This window comes from Puma concolor, chromosome B3 (genome assembly GCF_028749965.1).
Source record: "Puma concolor isolate L17-30 chromosome B3, mPumCon1.1.hap2, whole genome shotgun sequence".
NCBI lineage: Eukaryota > Metazoa > Chordata > Mammalia > Carnivora > Felidae > Puma > Puma concolor.
This window is the reverse complement of record NC_141672.1, coordinates 88,699,813-88,717,842: the sequence shown is the minus strand read 5'-3', so window position 1 is coordinate 88,717,842 and position 18,030 is coordinate 88,699,813. Positions and strand designations below refer to the sequence as shown.

The window sequence follows — 18,030 nt, the reverse complement described above, 5'->3', positions numbered from 1 at the left end:
GGTGGCTTCCTGTTACTGGCTAATCTTTGGGTCACCTTGTGTTTTTATCTCCTGGTTGGCTTTGCAGCCCTTCTGTCATCTTTGTTACCAATTCCTGGTATTAAATTCCCTCTTCAGAATGGTTTCTGTTTTTGTAGTAAGACCTTGATTGATAAGCCCTTAAAAAAAGAAATCAATAACAGAAAGGGGACAAAATAAATAGGCAGACACAAAAACAAAGAGAAGGAAAGCAAAGGAGCAAGATTGTAGAAGTCTAGTGGAGGGAACATGGAAAGAAAGGACAGATTTGGAGAGGGTGGCTCACTCATGAACACTTTGCTGAAGTTTTGATGACCTGTTTGCTTTTCTCTTGGCTCTCCATATAGGTGGTGTGCAGATCCTGCCTTACTAAACTGTTTGAAGCAGAAAAGCACCATAGTCAGGTTGGTTTTACTTCTTAGTCCTTTCCTACAGGTTGTGTTTCCAAAAATAGTTGGTTTGCTGAATATGATTTCTAGTCTGTCTTCTTCATTCTTACTCAGTACATTGTTTCCTGCGTTTCTCTTAGGTCTTTGCCAGAATTCAGATTCTTCCTGCAATTGATTTTTTTCTTGGAGGGACTGTCCTTTCCCTCTTAAATTGTTTAACTCCACCAGCTCCTCTTTCTTAAACGTGTACATGCATATTAAAAGGCACAGGAGGAGATGGCATCTTGGAGCTGCTGGTATATTACAATCAGAGGGTAGTGACAGTATTCCTGTACAACATTTTTTTCCTTTTGAGAATAGAGTAAGATATAAATAGAACTATTCCCTTTACCCCTTCCCTTCCTATCTTTATACTTAGAGACTACCCAACAAAATTTTCTTCAGCCCTCCTGTGTTCTTTAAGTTATGGCTCAGTCATAATCCACCTCTTCCTCAAGGACCAATTCAAATCTGACCTCATCCCACAAGTCTCTCCTAATACACCCTCTCATATGTGTGTGTGCATGCGTACCTGCCAGCACCATAAAGCACTCAACAATAAGTTCAATAAGGCCAGATTGCATGCTTGTTTTCTTTGTATCCCACCAGGGCCTGCTTTATGTTTTATGTGTCTAATTTTTATTCAAATTGAATTGCTTCAGTAAACAAGCAGAGTAATTGACCCCTAGCCTTAAATGCTAACATCAGTAGTACCATTTTTCCATGGCCAAAGCAAACATTGTGACACAAAGTGCATATGCCACCTTCTATTCTCATCTTTTCTCACTCTTTCAAATTCTTTAGCCTTCACTGTAAATGTGCATATGCTGCCTACCCCTTAACCCCACTTTAGTGGTTTAGAGATTACAGAGCAGCTTTTATAACTTAGATAGAGTAGTATTCACATCACCAAGAAAAGAAAGAGTAGAGAGAAAAGTTTAAAAGATGAGTACAGGGGTGCCTGGGTGGCGCAGTTGGTTAAGCGTCGGACTTCAGCCAGGTCATGATCTCGCAGTCTGTGAGTTCGAGCCCCGCGTCAGGCTCTGGGCTGATGGCTCGGAGCCTGGAGCCTGTTTCCAATTCTGTGTCTCCCTCTCTCTGACCCTCCCCCGTTCATGCTCTGTCTCTCTCTGTCCCAAAAATAAATAAATTTTAAAAAAATAAATAAATAAATAAAAATAAATAAATAAAAGATGAGTACATATTTTAGGACTGTTACTCTCACACAATTTTTCCTTTATTTCAGTTCATTATGTGCCTTTTATTTATTTTATTTAAAAAAATTTTTTTAACATTTATTCATTTTTGAGAGACAGAGACAGAGTATGAGCGGGGAATGGGCAGAGAAAGAGGGAGACACAGAATCTGAAGCAGACTCCAGGCTCTGAGCTGTCAGCACAGAGCCCGACGTGGGGCTTGAACTCACGAACTGCAAGATCATGACCTGAGCCAAAGTCCGACGCTCAACTGACTGAGCCACCCAGGCGCACCTCATGTGCCTTTTAGACACCTACTATTTCCCCAGCATGGTTCTAAAATACTTGGGGAGAATTAAAAGACCTAACACATACAGCTTTTTGGTCATGGGTAATTTATAATCAAATTATGTACATAAACTAAAAACATAAAGTGTAATAGTATATGGAATGTACTGTTAATGCTATAGAAATTTAAACAGTAGAAGATTTTTAATGATGCCAGGTTACTCTTGGAGAAGATAATTTTTAGCTGAACATAGAAGGAATTACAGAATTTAAGTTGATTGTGGTTTGAGGATAGAATGTCCATGTTATTCAGATATTCTTCTTCATGGCATTCATGCAAGGCTTTTATCGTATTATATTGTAAGAATGAAGAACATTTACAGACATGTATCAAGTACTAAGTACATTATGTTCCACTTCAGTATCTTATTGAGTCCTCAACAGCTCTATGAGTTTCCTTGATTCTATTATTTATATTTGACATTTCTTAAATCAGCATGAGTCTTTTATATTTCTTCCCCCCACCTCAAAAATTTATTATTAAATTGATAGTGTGCCTTATGACTTGAGAAAGTATAATATATTCATCCTCTAGTTTACAGACCATGAAATACAGGCTTGGGTTCAGTGACTTGTTAGATACTAGAGAATTTAGGATTTGTAGCTGCGTCTGATTACAAAGCCTGTGTATCCTTAACAACTTTTTTATATTACCTTCCTAGCCATTATGGAAATCTAGCTAGAACAATTTAGTCTTCAGGAATAGTGGAGGTTGAGTTTGGAAAGGAAACCAGCTGATGAAAGATTTGGAATTTTAGGCTCAGATGCTTGGATTTAATGTTGTCAACAGGGGGAATTACTATGGGGTGCAAGTATGGGTTCTTTTGTTATTTTTAAGACATTCTTCCTTCTGTTACTTAGTTGGTTTTTGACATGGGTTTATTTACTCTTAAGTAAAATTGTCGTTTAAATTATATTTCTAGATACCCTAGAAAAAGAAATAGTTTGATAGAGCTACCTGATGACTATAGCTGCCTCCTAAATCAAGCTTCTCATTTCAGGTAAGAAGAAATATTTTTTAAAAAAATTTTAAGCTTGTAATTGGTATGCACCACCACTAGCTAACTTTTTAAAAATTGACCACTTAGCATCTTTTATAACAGTGATTGCTGATTTCTTTTTTATTATTGAGGTGAGATCCACAAAACATACAGTTAATGATGACAAAGTATACAATTCAATACAATTTAGTGTCTGCACAATGTTGTGCAACCACCACCTCTCTCTAGTTTGAAAACTTTTTCATCATCCCGGAGAAACACCTTGTATCCACTAAGTAATCACACCCCATTTCCCTCTTTCCCAGTCCCCTGGTAATCAATAATCTGCTTTCTGTCTCTATGAATTTGCCTACTCTCTATATATCATATAAAAGGTATCATATGATTTTTTGTGTCTTGCTGCTTTCACATAGTATAGTTTTTGAAGTCCATCCAAGTTGTAGCATGTATTCGGCCCTTTCTTGGCTAAATAATATTCTACTGTAGGGATGCCTGGCTGGCTTAGTCGATGGAATTTGAGCCCCCTGTTAGGTATAGCTATTACTTAAAAATAAAATCTTAAATATTCCATTGTATGCATATACAGAGTTTGTTTATGCATTTATCCATTGATGAGCACTTAGGTTGTTTCTCTCTTTTGATTATTATGAATAATGCTACTGTAAACATTCATGTACAAGTTTCTATGTGGGCATATATTTTCATTTTTCTTATATATATTCCTAGGAGTAGAATTATTGGGTCATTATGGTAATTCTATGTTTAACTCTTTGAGTTGCCAGTAAGCAGTTTTCCATAAATGGCTGTCCCATTTTACATTTCCATCAGCAGTGTAAGTTTTGAGAGAGAGAGCACATGAGGGGCAGAGAGGGAGAGAGAGAGACTATCAAGCAGGCTCTGCTCTGTCAGTGCACAGCTCGACATGGGGCGTAAACTCATGAACCATGAGATCATGACCTGAGCTGAAATCAAGTTGGATGCTTAACCACCTGAGCCACCCAGGTGCCCTAATACACATTTTCTAAATGACCACTGATGTTGAACATCTTTTTATGTGCTTTTTGGACATTTGTGTATGTTCTTTGGAGAAATGCCTGTTCAAGCCCTTTGCCCATCTTGTAATTGGACTGTCTGTTTTGTTGTTGAGTTGTAAGATTTCTTTATACTGAAGGGGAAGGAGACTCTTCCTTTCTTCCCTCTCTGTTCCTCCCTCTCTGTTCTTCCCTCTAGTCAAATAATTAAATTGACATAAGACAGAATAATATGAGAGGGATGCCTGGGCAGCTCAGTTGGTTAATAAGCATTTGACTTCAGCTCGAGTCACAAACTCAGTTTATGAGTTTGAACCCTGCATCAGGCTCCATGCTGACAGTGTGGAGCCTGCTTGGGATTCTCTCTCTCAGATTAATAGGAGAAAAACCAATTTAATTTCATATATATGGGAGATCACAGAGATACGTGACTCAAAGAAGAAACTAGGTTTATACTTTATAGTTAAAGAAACAATTATTTGTGAAGATTTGACAAAACAAAGGAGTTTACACTTAGAGTACCAAATTAATGAAGAAGTAAGAGAGTTTATATATACAGCCTTCTTGACTTTGATTTCCCTAACTTTGGCAGTAAGGGTATTTTCTATCCTTCTGGTATAGGGAGGATACCTTCACATGGGAGATTTATTTCCTGCTTTCAGGAGAACGAAAGAGGTGTCAGAGTGTCCTTTTTGCATCTGCTGTTTCTTAAGTAACTTTAATTCAAAATAATCATTATGCCAAAGCAGCATACTTTGGGGTGGCCTATTCTGTTCTCTTTCAGTCTATTCTTAATAGTTTTATAGTTTAGTTCTGTATTTAAGCTGTGGATCTGTTTTGAGTTAATTTTTGGAATAAAGCAGGAAGTCCGGCTTCATTCTTTTTTTTTTTTTTTCATGTGGTTTCCACTTATCACAGCACCATTTTTTAAGAGACTATTCTTCCCTTATTGGATAGTCTTGGCACCCACGTTGAAAATCAGTTGGTCAGTGATGTTTGGGTTTCTTTCTAAATCCTAAAGTCTGTTCCATTGGTCTCTATGTCTGTCTATCCTTATGCTAGTACCACACTTTTAAGTTACTATAGCTTTGTAAAAGAAGTTTTAAAATTGTTACATGTGAGCCTTCCAACTTTTTCTTTTTCAGTGTTGTTTTAATTATTTGGGGCCCCTTGCAGTTACATACAAGTATGAGGATTGGCTTTTCCATTTCTGCAAAAAGGCAGTTAGAATTTTAATAGAGATTAAATTAATCCTATAGATTACTTTGGGGAGTATTGCCATCTTAATAACATTAAGTACTCCAGTCCATGAACATGGATGCCTTCCCATATTTAGACCTTCTTTAATTTCTTTCTGCAGTATTTTGTAGTTTCCAGTGTACAAGTCTTGCCCTCTTTGGTTAAATTTATTCCTGGATATTTTAGTATTTTGGATGCTATTGTGAATGAAATTATTTATCTTTTTTTTTAAGTTTATTTATTTATTTTGAGAGAGAGACCATGCAAGTGGGGGAGTGGCAGAGGGACAGGAAGACAAAGAATCCCAAGCAGACTCCGCACTGTCAGCATGGGGCCCAACATGGGGCTCAAACTCATGAAACCGTGAGATCATGACCTGAGCCAAAACCAAGAGTCAGACACTTAACCAACAGAGCCACCCAGGCGCCCATGCAATTATTTTTCTTAATTTCCTTTTTGGATTGTTCCATTGCTGGTGTATTGAAACACAGTTGATTTTTGTGTGTACCCTACAACTTACCTGGGTATCCATAGGGATTACGGTTAACATCCTAAATTTATTTTTTTTTTTAACATTCTAAATTTCGTTTGACTTGACAACATCATAGTTTCAGCTGCATAATTAACTGTTCCTTTCTAATTTTTTCTCCCTTCTTTATGTCGTTGAGGTCACAGATTACATTTTTATGCGTTCTGTGCGTGTTAATGTAGATTTATAATGATGGTTTGTTCATTTGTCTTTTAAATAATATAGTAAACAAAAAAAGAGGAGTCATTTTTCCAAAGTTATAATAATACTAGCTTTTATACTTACATGTGTAGTTAGTTTTACCAGTTATCTATATTTTTTTTATATGGCTGCAAGTTGCCATTGGTGTTTTTCTGTTTTGGCTTGAAGGACTCCCTTTATTACTTCTTGTAAGACAGGCCTAGCAGCGATGAACTTCCTTAGCATTTGTTGGTCTGGGAATGTCTTCATTTCTCCTTTGTTTTTAAAAGATAGTTTTGGCAGATGTAGAATTCTTAGTTGACAGCTTTTTTTCTTTGAGGACATTACATGTATCCTACTGCCTTCTAGCCTCCATGGTTTCAGCTGTTAATTTTATTGAGGATTCCTTGTATGTGATGAATTGTTTTTCTTGCTGCTTTCAAGCTTCTTTCTTTGTCTCTCTGACTTTTGACGGCTTGATCATAATATGTCTTCTGTGTGAATCTCTTTGAATTTGTCCTGTTTGTAGTTCAGTTTCACTCCTGACATGTAAATTCATGTTTTTCAACAAATTTGAGGAGTTTGGGCCATTATTTCTTCAAAAAAATATTTTTTCACTTGCTTCTCCTTCTGTGACTCTCACAATATGTGTGTATGTTGGTATGCTTGATGGTGCCCCATAAATCCCTCTGTTCCTTTTTATTCATTCTTATTTCTTTCTGCTCCTCTTCCTCAGTAATTTTAACTATCCCATCTTAAAATTCACTGATTCTTCTGCCAGCTCAGATATGCAGTTAAAACCCCTTTAGTAGGTTTTTTATTTCAGCTGTTGTACTTTTCTATTTGTTTCTTTTTTTTATAATTTCTCTTTGCTGGTATTTCCTACTCTTTCATGTGTTTTCCTAATTTCCTTTAGTTCTTTGTCAATGGTTTCCATCAGCTCTTTGAACTCATTTAAGAGTTAATTTAGAATCTTTGATTATTAACAAGTGTCATGTCTGGGCTTCCTCAGGGATGATTTCTGTCAGTTTCTTTTTTTCCTGTGAATAGGCCATCATTTCTGTTTCTTTGTAAGCTTTGTGAGTTTTGGTGAGAACTGGACGTTTTGAATATTGTAATGTAGTAGCTCTGGAAATCAGATTCTACCCCCTCCCCTGGAATTGCCACTGTTACTTGATGAAGGCTGTAGTTGTCTGTTTGTTTAGTGACCAAACTGGTTTTTGCAGAGACTGTATTCCTTATTATGTGTTCACTGAAGTCTCTGTTCCATTTTTGCTGCCATCAGCCAGTGAACTGACAGATTTCCTTAAATTTCTGGATCCAATAAGAAAAAATATAAAGAATATTCTGTCTCTTTAAGTCCCCTCTGCCATCACCACCAAGGAAGTCCCTTCAGCCCATAGAAGTTGAAACAATAGCCAGTGTGTGTGTCAGCCCCTGAGTGAACTGCCAGGAAGAAGTAAACAACCCTGAGTTTTGAGGACAACCCTCATTTTTTTGAGGGGGTGGTAACCACTACACAAAAAGCCAAAATTTACTAAAATTTACCAGCCTCTTTCTTTGTTAAGCACTCCTGTGGATGCTGCAATGATCACCTAGATTCCAAGTTCCAAAATAGTTGCTTCAGACAGTTTTTGCCAGATCAACAGTTGTATTGGTAGAGGAACCAATTCCTGGAGCTCCTTACTCCACCATCTTCTATGACATCTCTCCTCAATTTTTTTTTTAAAGCTACAGGAGCCTTTTGTGTTTTTTTAAGCACTTGAAGAATCATTTATTCATGTATCTTTACATGTACAAGTGTGGTCAACACATCCATCCACTGAAATAACCCTGTTTTCAACTTCACAAACAAGTAGTTCTCTTAGAAATATCTTTTATATGTGTGTCTTTAAGCACTGTTTTATGTGCATTACAGTGAGCTGACCACATCCTCACTGAAATAACACTGAAGAACCCCCACTTTTTTTTTCCAAGCAAAATCTTATATGGAAGCCCATTATTACAGTAAAACAAATAATAGCACTGTGGCTCAGGTTTAAGCCTGATACTAGAGAGAGGAGTAAACCTCCTTAGCTTTGTGTGGCACCATGCCCCCCGCCACACACACACCTCAATCAGATTAAAACCTAATGTAAAACAGTGTTTCTTAGACCTTCTTTTATCTTCCTCTTCCTTTTCACTGATTATTTTCCAAAAAAAAAATCTGGATGATAAAGACTGGTGAGAAGTAAAATACACTAGTTACATTATACTCATTACTAATATCATGTATGAATTACCCATTAGTTACCTTTGTAAGAAAATAGCATGACCTTAAATACCTTATTCTGTATGATAAAATAATATCCTATAAAGTAACAGTTTACACTTGCTAAATATGACATAAGTTATTCAAATAGCATAAATTCATGAGCTACGTACCACCGATGTAATGTCCCTATAGAAATTCTGTTGATATCTGCCTTAACCATTGGTGTGTGAATATTTCATATTTGAATCACAATGCATCATGTCTTGGAAATAATAGGCCAAAATTCCAATAGGCCATAATTGATGCAATTATGTATCCTTGACACTCAGGTGGCATCACACCATCACCCATAGCAAATCAGATTAATAATGATGACATGAAATGAGCAGTAACTTGTAATTAGAAGGCAAGAATGTCAGCAGTCTGAAAATCAAAGCCTATTCGAGAATTCATTGCTGATGTACCAGCAACACAGCATCTTTTTCCTAAACTTCAGGGATTCCTAAGCTCAGTTAGGAGTTATGTAATATTAAGTAAGCATTGCACAGCTGCCAAACTTCTTAATAAACTTTAATTGGAGTTCTCAGAAAACACAAAGAATTCTTAAATTTTGTTTTAAGGATATCAATAATTCTAATGAACTGCCTTGGTGTGCAAAGTGACTATTATAGTCCTTAATCATAAGTTAAATAACTTGCTGTCATTTGAAGGGGCCAAAAATAGGGATTGCAGTGTATCATCATTTTTAGGGCTTGAAGAACCCAACGGTGGCGTACTCTGAGAATCACTACCCTACAGCATGACTGAGGAAATTCTCATATTCAGTTATAACCCCTGCTTTGAACCCTGAAGCCAGGGAGTTTAACTGGCCCAGCAGGGCCTTGGGCAGCCCATTCTCCAGTCTCTGTTACTAGATAGAACTCACCTTGGTATTAGCTACCTTGCTGCTTGTCTCATGCAGGTTAAGTTCAGCCACCTAAAGAAATGGTTGCATCATTTACCTCCCAGCCCTCAAAAAATTAGCTAGGTGATGTCAGAGATTGCATCCAGCTCTAAATTCAGTGATTCCCCTAATCTTAGGGCTGTATTGCTACCACAGAATCCCAGTGAATAAGTATTATCTTCCTGGCATTAAAGAGTATCACTGTTGGCTCTTAGGAGGATGTGAGAAAAGTGTTAGTCATTAATCACAGTGAAGATCCCCCTGGATGATATTACTACTTACTGGTTTCAAGTAAAAATGAAAGTAAATCTGGGGCGCCTGGGTGGCGCAGTCGGTTAAGCGTCCGACTTCAGCCAGGTCACGATCTCACGGTCCGTGAGTTCGAGCCCCGCGTCGGGCTCTGGGCTGATGGCTCAGAGCCTGGAGCCTGTTTCCGATTCTGTGTCTCCCTCTCTCTCTGCCCCTCACCCGTTCATGCTGTCTCTCTCTGTCCCAAAAATAAATAAACGTTGAAAAAAAATTAAAAAAAAAAAAAAAATGAAAGTAAATCTGATGATCTCCAGTTTTATTGTCACCATCAGTTTCTGTTAAGACTGAGCCATTTGGGGGCACCTGGATGGCTCAGTCGGTTAAGTGTCCCACTCTTGATTTTGGCTCTGGTCATGGTCTCACTGTCGTGAGATTGAGCCCTGTGTCAGGCTCCACGTGGAGCCTGATTGAGATTCTCTCTCCCACTCTCCCCCCCCCCCCCACTTGTATTCTCTACCCACATTCAACAAAATGGATGGGAAATGTGTCTGAACCCTTGCTGCACATCATGATAAAACAAAAAAAATTGGGGGCACCTGAGTGGCTCAGTCAGTTAAGTATCTGGCTTTGACTAAGGTCATGATCTCACAGTTCATGGGTTTGAGCCCCACATCAGGCTCTGTGCTGACAGCTACAGATCTGAAGCCTGATTTGAATTCTGTGTCTCCCTCTCTCTGCCCCCTCCCCTACTTGTGCTCTGTCTCTCTGTCTCTCTCTCACAATAGTAAACATTAAAAAAATTTTTTTTTAATTGTATACCTAACAAGGTCATATTGAGGACATAAACTGTCTCTGAAAATAAGTAAATAAACCTAAAAAATAAATAAAAGACTGGGTCACATGGGTGGCTCAGTTGGTTAAGCATCTGACTTCGGCTCAGGGCATGATCTTGTGGTTCCTGAGTTTGAGCCCAACTTCTGGTGAGCTCGAGCCCTGTCAGGTGAGCTCCTCTTCTCTCTCCCTCTGTCTCTCTCTCTCTCTCTCCCCCCACTCTCTCCCTCCCTCTCCCTCCCTCTCTCTCTCTCTCTCTCTGCCCCTCACTCACTTGCGCCTTCTCTCAAAAAAAAAAAAAAAAAAAGACTGAGCTATTTCTGCCATAGGAGGGTAAGCTGCTTGGTTACTATACTTTAGGTATCACCTTTATTTTCCTCTGTAGGATACTAGAGACTAGGACTCAGCCATCCTTAACTAAAGGTGAAAGATACTAGCTTTATCCAAAAAGAGCTATAATTATATTCTTTCCCCTAGAAGTGAAATAGTCCCCTCATCTACAGAAGATGGGTGGAATATCTATGCACAGAGTCTTTCTGCTCCTAGTAGACAGTGGTGGTGGTTTTCTTATCTTCGCTGAAAAACAAGGGATCAGAATAAACTGTTAATGCCCTATTGGAGATTATTTTGGTGCTCTTTATTCTGACCTCATTGGATCTCAGCTTAGTGGTTGCATTTATTTTTTTACTGCCCAAATAAAGGAATTCTGGATGTTTCTGTTATGTCCATTGTAAGGCAGAGATAGGGGTGGAAAGCTCCTTTTTTCCAGAGTGGCCATTATCACTTTAATTCAGAGAATGATCCACCTCCTTTGGGGGGCATTGTAGCAAGGCTATAGCATACTACTACATAAAATGGCAGATCTCAAAGTACTGCTTGGTTCAAGCAAGTCAACTCTGTCACTTTTTCCTTCCTAAAGACTTGCTTTGTTTCCCAGATGGAGGGTATATCAACTTTGAGACTACAGTCTCTCATTTCAGCCCTAAAGATCTCAATACTTAAATGGACAGGAAATGTGTCTGAACCCTTACTGCACATTGTGATTAAAAAAAAAAAAAAATTGTACACCTAAAAAGGTCATATTCCTCTGATATTGAGGACATAAGTTTGACTAAACCAATCCAGAGGAGGGAGCTGACTGTAAGTTGGTCATGTCAGATGAAGACTAGATTCTATAAATGTATCACAATGTCAGTGAGGCATATTTAATGGCCAAACTATGGAATTATCAGGACACTATATACTTAATAGTAAATCTTCTTAATCAGGAGATTGTTTTGTTACGTCCTTATTAAAGAAGAATCACCTAATTAAATGTTTTCTTGTATTTTAGGATCTTTGTTTGCTACAAAGCAGCCAGTGATGAACACATTTCATTGCTAACTGGATATGTCATGCTTTTATTGTTTATCCACCACACTGATTGTTTTCTTTCCCTTTGAGGTGCCCACGGTCTGCAGATGATGAACGAAAGCACCCTGTCCTCTGTCTTTTCTGTGGAGCCATACTGTGTTCTCAGAACATTTGCTGCCAAGAAATTGTGAATGGGGAAGAGGTTGGAGCTTGCATTTTTCATGCACTTCACTGTGGAGCTGGAGTCTGCATTTTCCTAAAGTGAGTAGTGAGTGTTTTGGAATCTTCATAATGAATTTAGGGAATCTAGATCCAATCTGGAAGCTATTATGGTAGGATAGTGTGTTGATAGGAAATGATCACATGAAATTGCATTAGAGAAGATATTACAGAATAAGTAAAAAACAAAAACAAACAAAAAAAACCAAATCAAAACAGACAAACAAAAAAACCCATAGGATTCTGTCCACATGTTAATTTTTTTGTGAAATGTCTTAAGCATGATAGACTTTGCATTGATTACTCTGGTGTTACAGAACACTCAGGTACAATGAAAGGGCTTGGAGTCCTAAAAACAAGTATATTTAAAAAGTACCTGTACATTGCTATTTTAAGTTGTCCTTTGAATATTTTCATTTTCTTCATTTCCTCTATCAAAGCAACTGTTGTTTTCCCTGGTCTCTCTGCAAAAGACTGAGAGTGGAACATAGTTATTTCATGTTTATGAAAGAGTACAAGTTGCCTGAGAGAGAAAATTCAAAGTGGATGCGTGTGCTTTTTCTTTCCATCTCCCCATGTACTGTAGTTTCTGTTTATGTAAGCCCACGTCTCCCTAACCATTGCCTGTAGGCATCTGTTGGAAAATGTGAATGAATGCATGGAAGCCACATCCAAATACCTATTTTCTTCTTTTAGGGAACCTATAGCAAATAAACCCACTACCTATTCCAACTGCTTATTTTGTAATGTCACTCTATAGTACCTATCCCTTCTGTATACACATACCCAAACATTATTTGTATGTCTTCATTTCTCTACTGTAAGAGTCCCAAGTACCTTCAAAGTGGCAGTGATTCTTCATAATTTGCACTATTGGAGGCTGGCTCTGACCAGAAAAGGCTTAATTAACACTTGCCTAGCTGACGTTCTTTTCTGGCCCAAAGTTATCAGATATTGTTCTGTGCTTCTGTTTAGCTCCCTCCCACTCCAGATCGTGGGTCAGGAAACAGAACAGAAACAACACTGGCCATCATTTTCCATGGTATCTGTGGTTCAAGTAGGACAGCTTCCTTCCTCTCTTCAGTATATTCAGTCAGTATTAATGGTCCTGTTTCCCTAAATCCATTGATTTTTCCCATAATGTCAATAAAAATAACAATATTCACTGTCTTTTTTTAGACAAAACACAGTTTAGTCTATTTGTCTATGTTTACTGTCTTTATACTGAATTCCTGACAGATACTGGCCATATCTTTTCTCTAGATTAACTTTGATGCAGTGCCTATCATTTGCACTCATGCAGTTAATAATATTTCCTCTTGGTTCTTTTGTCCTTCAGAATCCGAGAATGCAGAGTAGTTCTGGTTGAAGGTAAAGCCAGAGGCTGTGCCTATCCAGCCCCTTATTTGGATGAATATGGAGAAACAGACCCTGGCCTGAAGTAAGATTAGTTTTTGTTTGTTTGTTTCATTGTAGTCACATTAATGTATATGGATGGTAACAGTTCTTTTTTTTAAATTTTTTTTTTCAACGTTTTTATTTATTTTTGGGACAGAGAGAGACAGAGCATGAACGGGGGAGGGGCAGAGAGAGAGGGAGACACAGAATCGGAAACAGGCTCCAGGCTCTGAGCCATCAGCCCAGAGCCTGATGCGGGGCTCGAACTCACGGACCGTGAGATCGTGACCTGGCTGAAGTCGGACGCTTAACCGACTGCACCACCCAGGCGCCCCTGGTAACAGTTCTTTAAACACAGAAACTAATGCTAAATATTGAAAGATGTTTTTAAATAGTTGCAAATTAAAAATATTAAATATGATATGACCCTGAGGAGCACATAATTTTGAACAGCTTTGTGCTGCTTTAGAATGTGAAGGTAATACTTTTCCAAAATTAAAGACACCCAGCTGTTCTAATGTTTGAATGTTATGTTATTTTTAAGCAACCTTTCTACAGAATTATGTATGGAGGTAGATTTTGGATTAAGGGAGAAAAAGGCTGAGTGGTTCAAAGTAGTTAATGACTGAGGATAAGAAATCTGAGTTGTTCCAGAAAGGTACAAAGAAGCAGAATTTTTAAATTAATCAGGCAATTTGAAAATCCCCAGTCAGCTGAGACACTTGAGTGCCTCCAGAATGAGAATCTCACAGTTCTGCATTACTGGCAACGGCCAAATTTTAGTCATTTTGGATTAGCTGCTCTACAGTGTTACAAACTGTACAACCTTAGAATTGATGGGGAGTGGTTTTATTTAAATATTTGCTAATCACCAGCAAGTTTTTTTTTGTGTCATAAAGACAACAATAAGCAAATATTTCTGAGAAGCAGAATATAATTTGAGGGCTTAGTATTCTACACCTCAGACTTAATCTGTACTATACAAAAACCAGAAATTAAAGCTAAATACACTGTATGAAGCTGAAAAGCCATTAAAGCTCTATCAGACTAAGTACCCAAAAAAAAGAATAAAGCTGCTTCGGGTTATAAATCTCATTGTCCATTTAAATGAGGTCTAATAAACCACAGTTTCTTTATCCATTCATCAGTTGATGGACATTAAGGCTCTTTCCACAATTTGGCTATTGTTGAGAGTGCTGCTATAAACATTGGGGTACAAGTGCCCCTATGCATCAGTACTCCTGTATCCCTTGGGTAAATTCCTAGCAGTGCTATTGCTGGGTCATAGGGTAGGTCTATTTTTAATTTTCTGAGGAACCTCCACACTGCTTTCCAGAGTACTACATGGCAATGAGAAAGAACGAAATATGGCCCTTTGTAGCAACATGGATGGAACTGGAGAGTGTGATGCTAAGTGAAATAAGCCATACAGAGAAAGACAGATACCATATGTTTTCACTCTTATGTGGATCCTGAGAAACTTAACAGAAACCCATGGGGTAGGGGAAGGAAAAAAAAAAAAAAAGAGGTTAGAGTAGGAGAGAGCCAAAGCATAAGAGACTGTTAAAAACTGAGAACAAACTGAGGGTTGATGGGGGGTGGGAGGGAGGGGAGGGTGGGTGATGTGTATTGAGGAGGGCACCTTTGGGGATGAGCACTGGGTGTTGTATGGAAACCAATTTGACAATAAATTTCATATATTGAAAATAAATTAAATAAATAAATAAATAAATAAATAAGGCCTAATAATGCCCATGATATACTTTGCCTATTTTCTGAGTAATCAAGGAGTAAATTTCTGCTTCATCAGCTAAGTAACGTATTAAGTTCATGGTGATCAGTAGTGAAGGGAGAATATCCCTTTTGAAACCCTCTTGGTAATTACCCCCCTGCTCTAAGAATGTCTCGCCTGGGTGGCTCAATCAGTTAAGCAACTGATTTCGGCTCAGGTCATGATCTCACAGCTTGTGAGCTCGAGCCCCACAATGGGCTTTATGCTGACAGCTCAGAACCTGGAGCCTGCTTCAGATTCTGTCTGCCTCTCTCTCTGCCCCTCCCCTGCTTGTGCTCTATCTGTCTGTCTCTCCCCCTCTCTCTCAAAAATAAATAAGCATTAAAATTTTTTTATTTCTAAAAAAATTTATTTATTTATTTATTTTTATGTTTTTATTTATTTTTGAGAGAGAGAGAGAGAGAAAGCACAAGCGGGAAAGGGGCAAAGAGGGAGAGGGAGACACAGACTCTGAAGCAGACTCCAGGCTCTGAGCTTTCAGCACGGAGCCCAGTGCGGGGCTCAAGCCTACAAACTGTGATCATGACCTGAGCCAAAGTTGGATGCTTAACTGACTGAGCCACCCAGGAGCCCCCCACCCCCCAAAAAAATTTTTTTTTAAAGTTTGAACTAATTTAGGCAATAAAGATATGGGCAGTTATTTGATTCGAACTTACATGTTGGTGTTTTTTGTTTTCCTGAAGGAGGGGCAATCCCCTTCATTTATCTCGTGAACGGTATCGGAAGCTCCATTTGGTGTGGCAACAGCACTGCATTATAGAAGAGATTGCTAGGAGCCAGGAAACTAATCAGATGTTATTTGGATTCAACTGGCAGTTATTGTGAGCTTCAACTCTGCCTTGGGACAATCACAAGTGAAGACAGTAATGAAGACTGATTGAAAATTATGGAGATCTTTCTTTCTGAGGGCTGGGGAAGGGTTGGAGGGTCTTTTGCTCCATGTCCAGATTTGCATACATTAATAAAATATTCCTTAATGGAGTATTGCTTTCAATTAGTGAAAATATGCTTAAAGGAGTGAAAGGATGACATAGATTAATGTTTCATGTTCCAGAACACTAAAAAAATGCTTCTTCACCCCAAATGTCTCACTGTGCTATTTCCAGAAAACTCATTTCCCTTCATAATCTGTCCCATTTCATGTCATTTCATTCACCTGGTAAATGAAGTCACATCAAGCAGTCATGGACATTTTTATATGTTGGTTAACTCTTCTACAGTTCTGTATTTGGTATTTCCCACACACACCCAAGTTTCGTTTAGCTGACATTGGAACACTGACAAGATTCTAATCGGTGGTAGTCTTCCTTGCAGCTCAAGAGGAATTGCAGAAACCATGCAGTATACTTCAGTTGAGAAAGTTTTCAGAAGAGTAAATTTCTTTTAAGGAATTCCCCCTAATGTGCCACTTAGTGTTTCAGCCAGAAATTAAACAGTTCTATGGACAGAGTTGCCACTTGTAAGACAAATTTCTGCCACTGTGGAAAAGCTTTTTTCCCACAGTAGACCTCAAGAAGAGTTAGGATAATGTATTCATTATTCATCCCTGATGGGCCAAAGAAACTGTAATCCTCTCCTTTTACCACAAATAGCTTTGTTAAGTTTTGAAATTATGCTTCCTATTTCCAAAGGCAAGTTTCTAAAATGAGTTCACTTATCTCTTGTTTGACTCTTAAAAACCTGAGGCAGTTCTGATATAAAACTGTCTATAGAATGAGGATAAGAAAATTCCCCCAATGAATGGAGCATGGCAGCTGTAAATTAGAACAATCAGATTTAAGCCAATTCTGTAACCTATGTCTTTGTAAAAGACAAATCCTTCGTTATCTGTGTACAATGTTTTCATAAACTCTGGTTTTATGTCTAGTACAGACAACCAAAAAAGCCATGTGATCAGTAGTCTGTGTCCTGTTATAATATGCTGTGGTTGAGCCATCTTGTTTATAAGTAATAGTGCTCTCCTGAATCTGTGCATAGACTTCTTGATTTTTGGCTTTAACTTTTTATATCAAGAACTTGTGATATGAGCAGCAGATAGAAGATAAATTGAAATCTTCCATTTTAGCTTCTGTTGTCTCTGGAATAATGTTATGAATTTGAAAAGATGCATTCAAAGATCATCTGATATTGCCTTTGGTGACTACGTCATATACGTGTGTACATGTTTTCCTGTCTTCTTTTTGCTCATCCAAGGCAAGCAAACAAAAGTATATTTGCACAGTGATTGATGATGCACATTTGGGGTTAGATTTTTTTGGTATTTTTTATGTAAAGTGGGTTTTGCAGTAAAGGATGGGCATGAACAGGCATCAGAATCACAATCATGATTTTCTACTTGAATAATTATTATTCAGAAGGTATCAGGAAATAGATACAACTCCAGTGAGCGATCTGTAACAGTTGATGAATGAGGATCAGAAAATTCAGTATTCAGTTTGTCCAATTTGCCAGTATGATTAAGTGATAAGAACATCTCCCTTTATTTCTTAGATAATTTTTTTGGATGGATTGTCTGACTTGGTAAGTCTGAGCCAAAATAGGCAACAGGAGGTACTGACTTCTGCCCTGATTGGCCCCAATTTAACAAAGATATACTGACTTTGTTTCTAGTCTTTTTATATTCATTTCATAAATCCTGGGCTTAAGCTCTGAGGCTGCCAGAGGGACTATCCTGTAATGGCCAGTCAGACCTTTACTGCCAAAGAACCCATTTCTTATTGAGTTCCACTTTTGAGATTGATTCAGACCCCTGCACTGTAGATGAACACGTGTCTCAGTGCTGCCCTCAGCCCTAGGGATTTCTAATTATATTCAAATATGATAGTGGTCTGCCCTCATCATTGCAAATAATTTAATTATGCTTATCGAGTTTACTCACAAATGAGCAAAAAGTCACTTTATTTTCATTAGTGTAGTTATGTGGAGGAACTGGTTCAACAGGATGGCTCCAAAACTATGTTTTTCTCATGTTTTTGGTGAGGGGCTGACAGGAATTTTAATGATACAGTGAAGAAAAACGTA

General features: G+C 38.1%; 1 protein-coding gene across 1 annotated transcript in view; it reads left to right on the top strand.

Moving 5' to 3' along the window:
- The window catches only part of UBR1 (ubiquitin protein ligase E3 component n-recognin 1), a 136,107-nt gene extending 118,874 nt beyond the window's left edge, over positions 1-17,233 (top strand). The window contains exons 43-47 of the mRNA XM_025918549.2: positions 366-422; positions 2,914-2,991; positions 11,691-11,861; positions 13,159-13,260; positions 15,693-17,233. Coding sequence (XP_025774334.1) covers positions 366-422; positions 2,914-2,991; positions 11,691-11,861; positions 13,159-13,260; positions 15,693-15,834 — 550 coding nt within the window. The 3' untranslated portion in view covers positions 15,835-17,233. The remainder of the gene's footprint in view (positions 1-365; positions 423-2,913; positions 2,992-11,690; positions 11,862-13,158; positions 13,261-15,692) is intronic.
- The last annotated feature ends 797 nt before the right edge of the window (positions 17,234-18,030 follow it).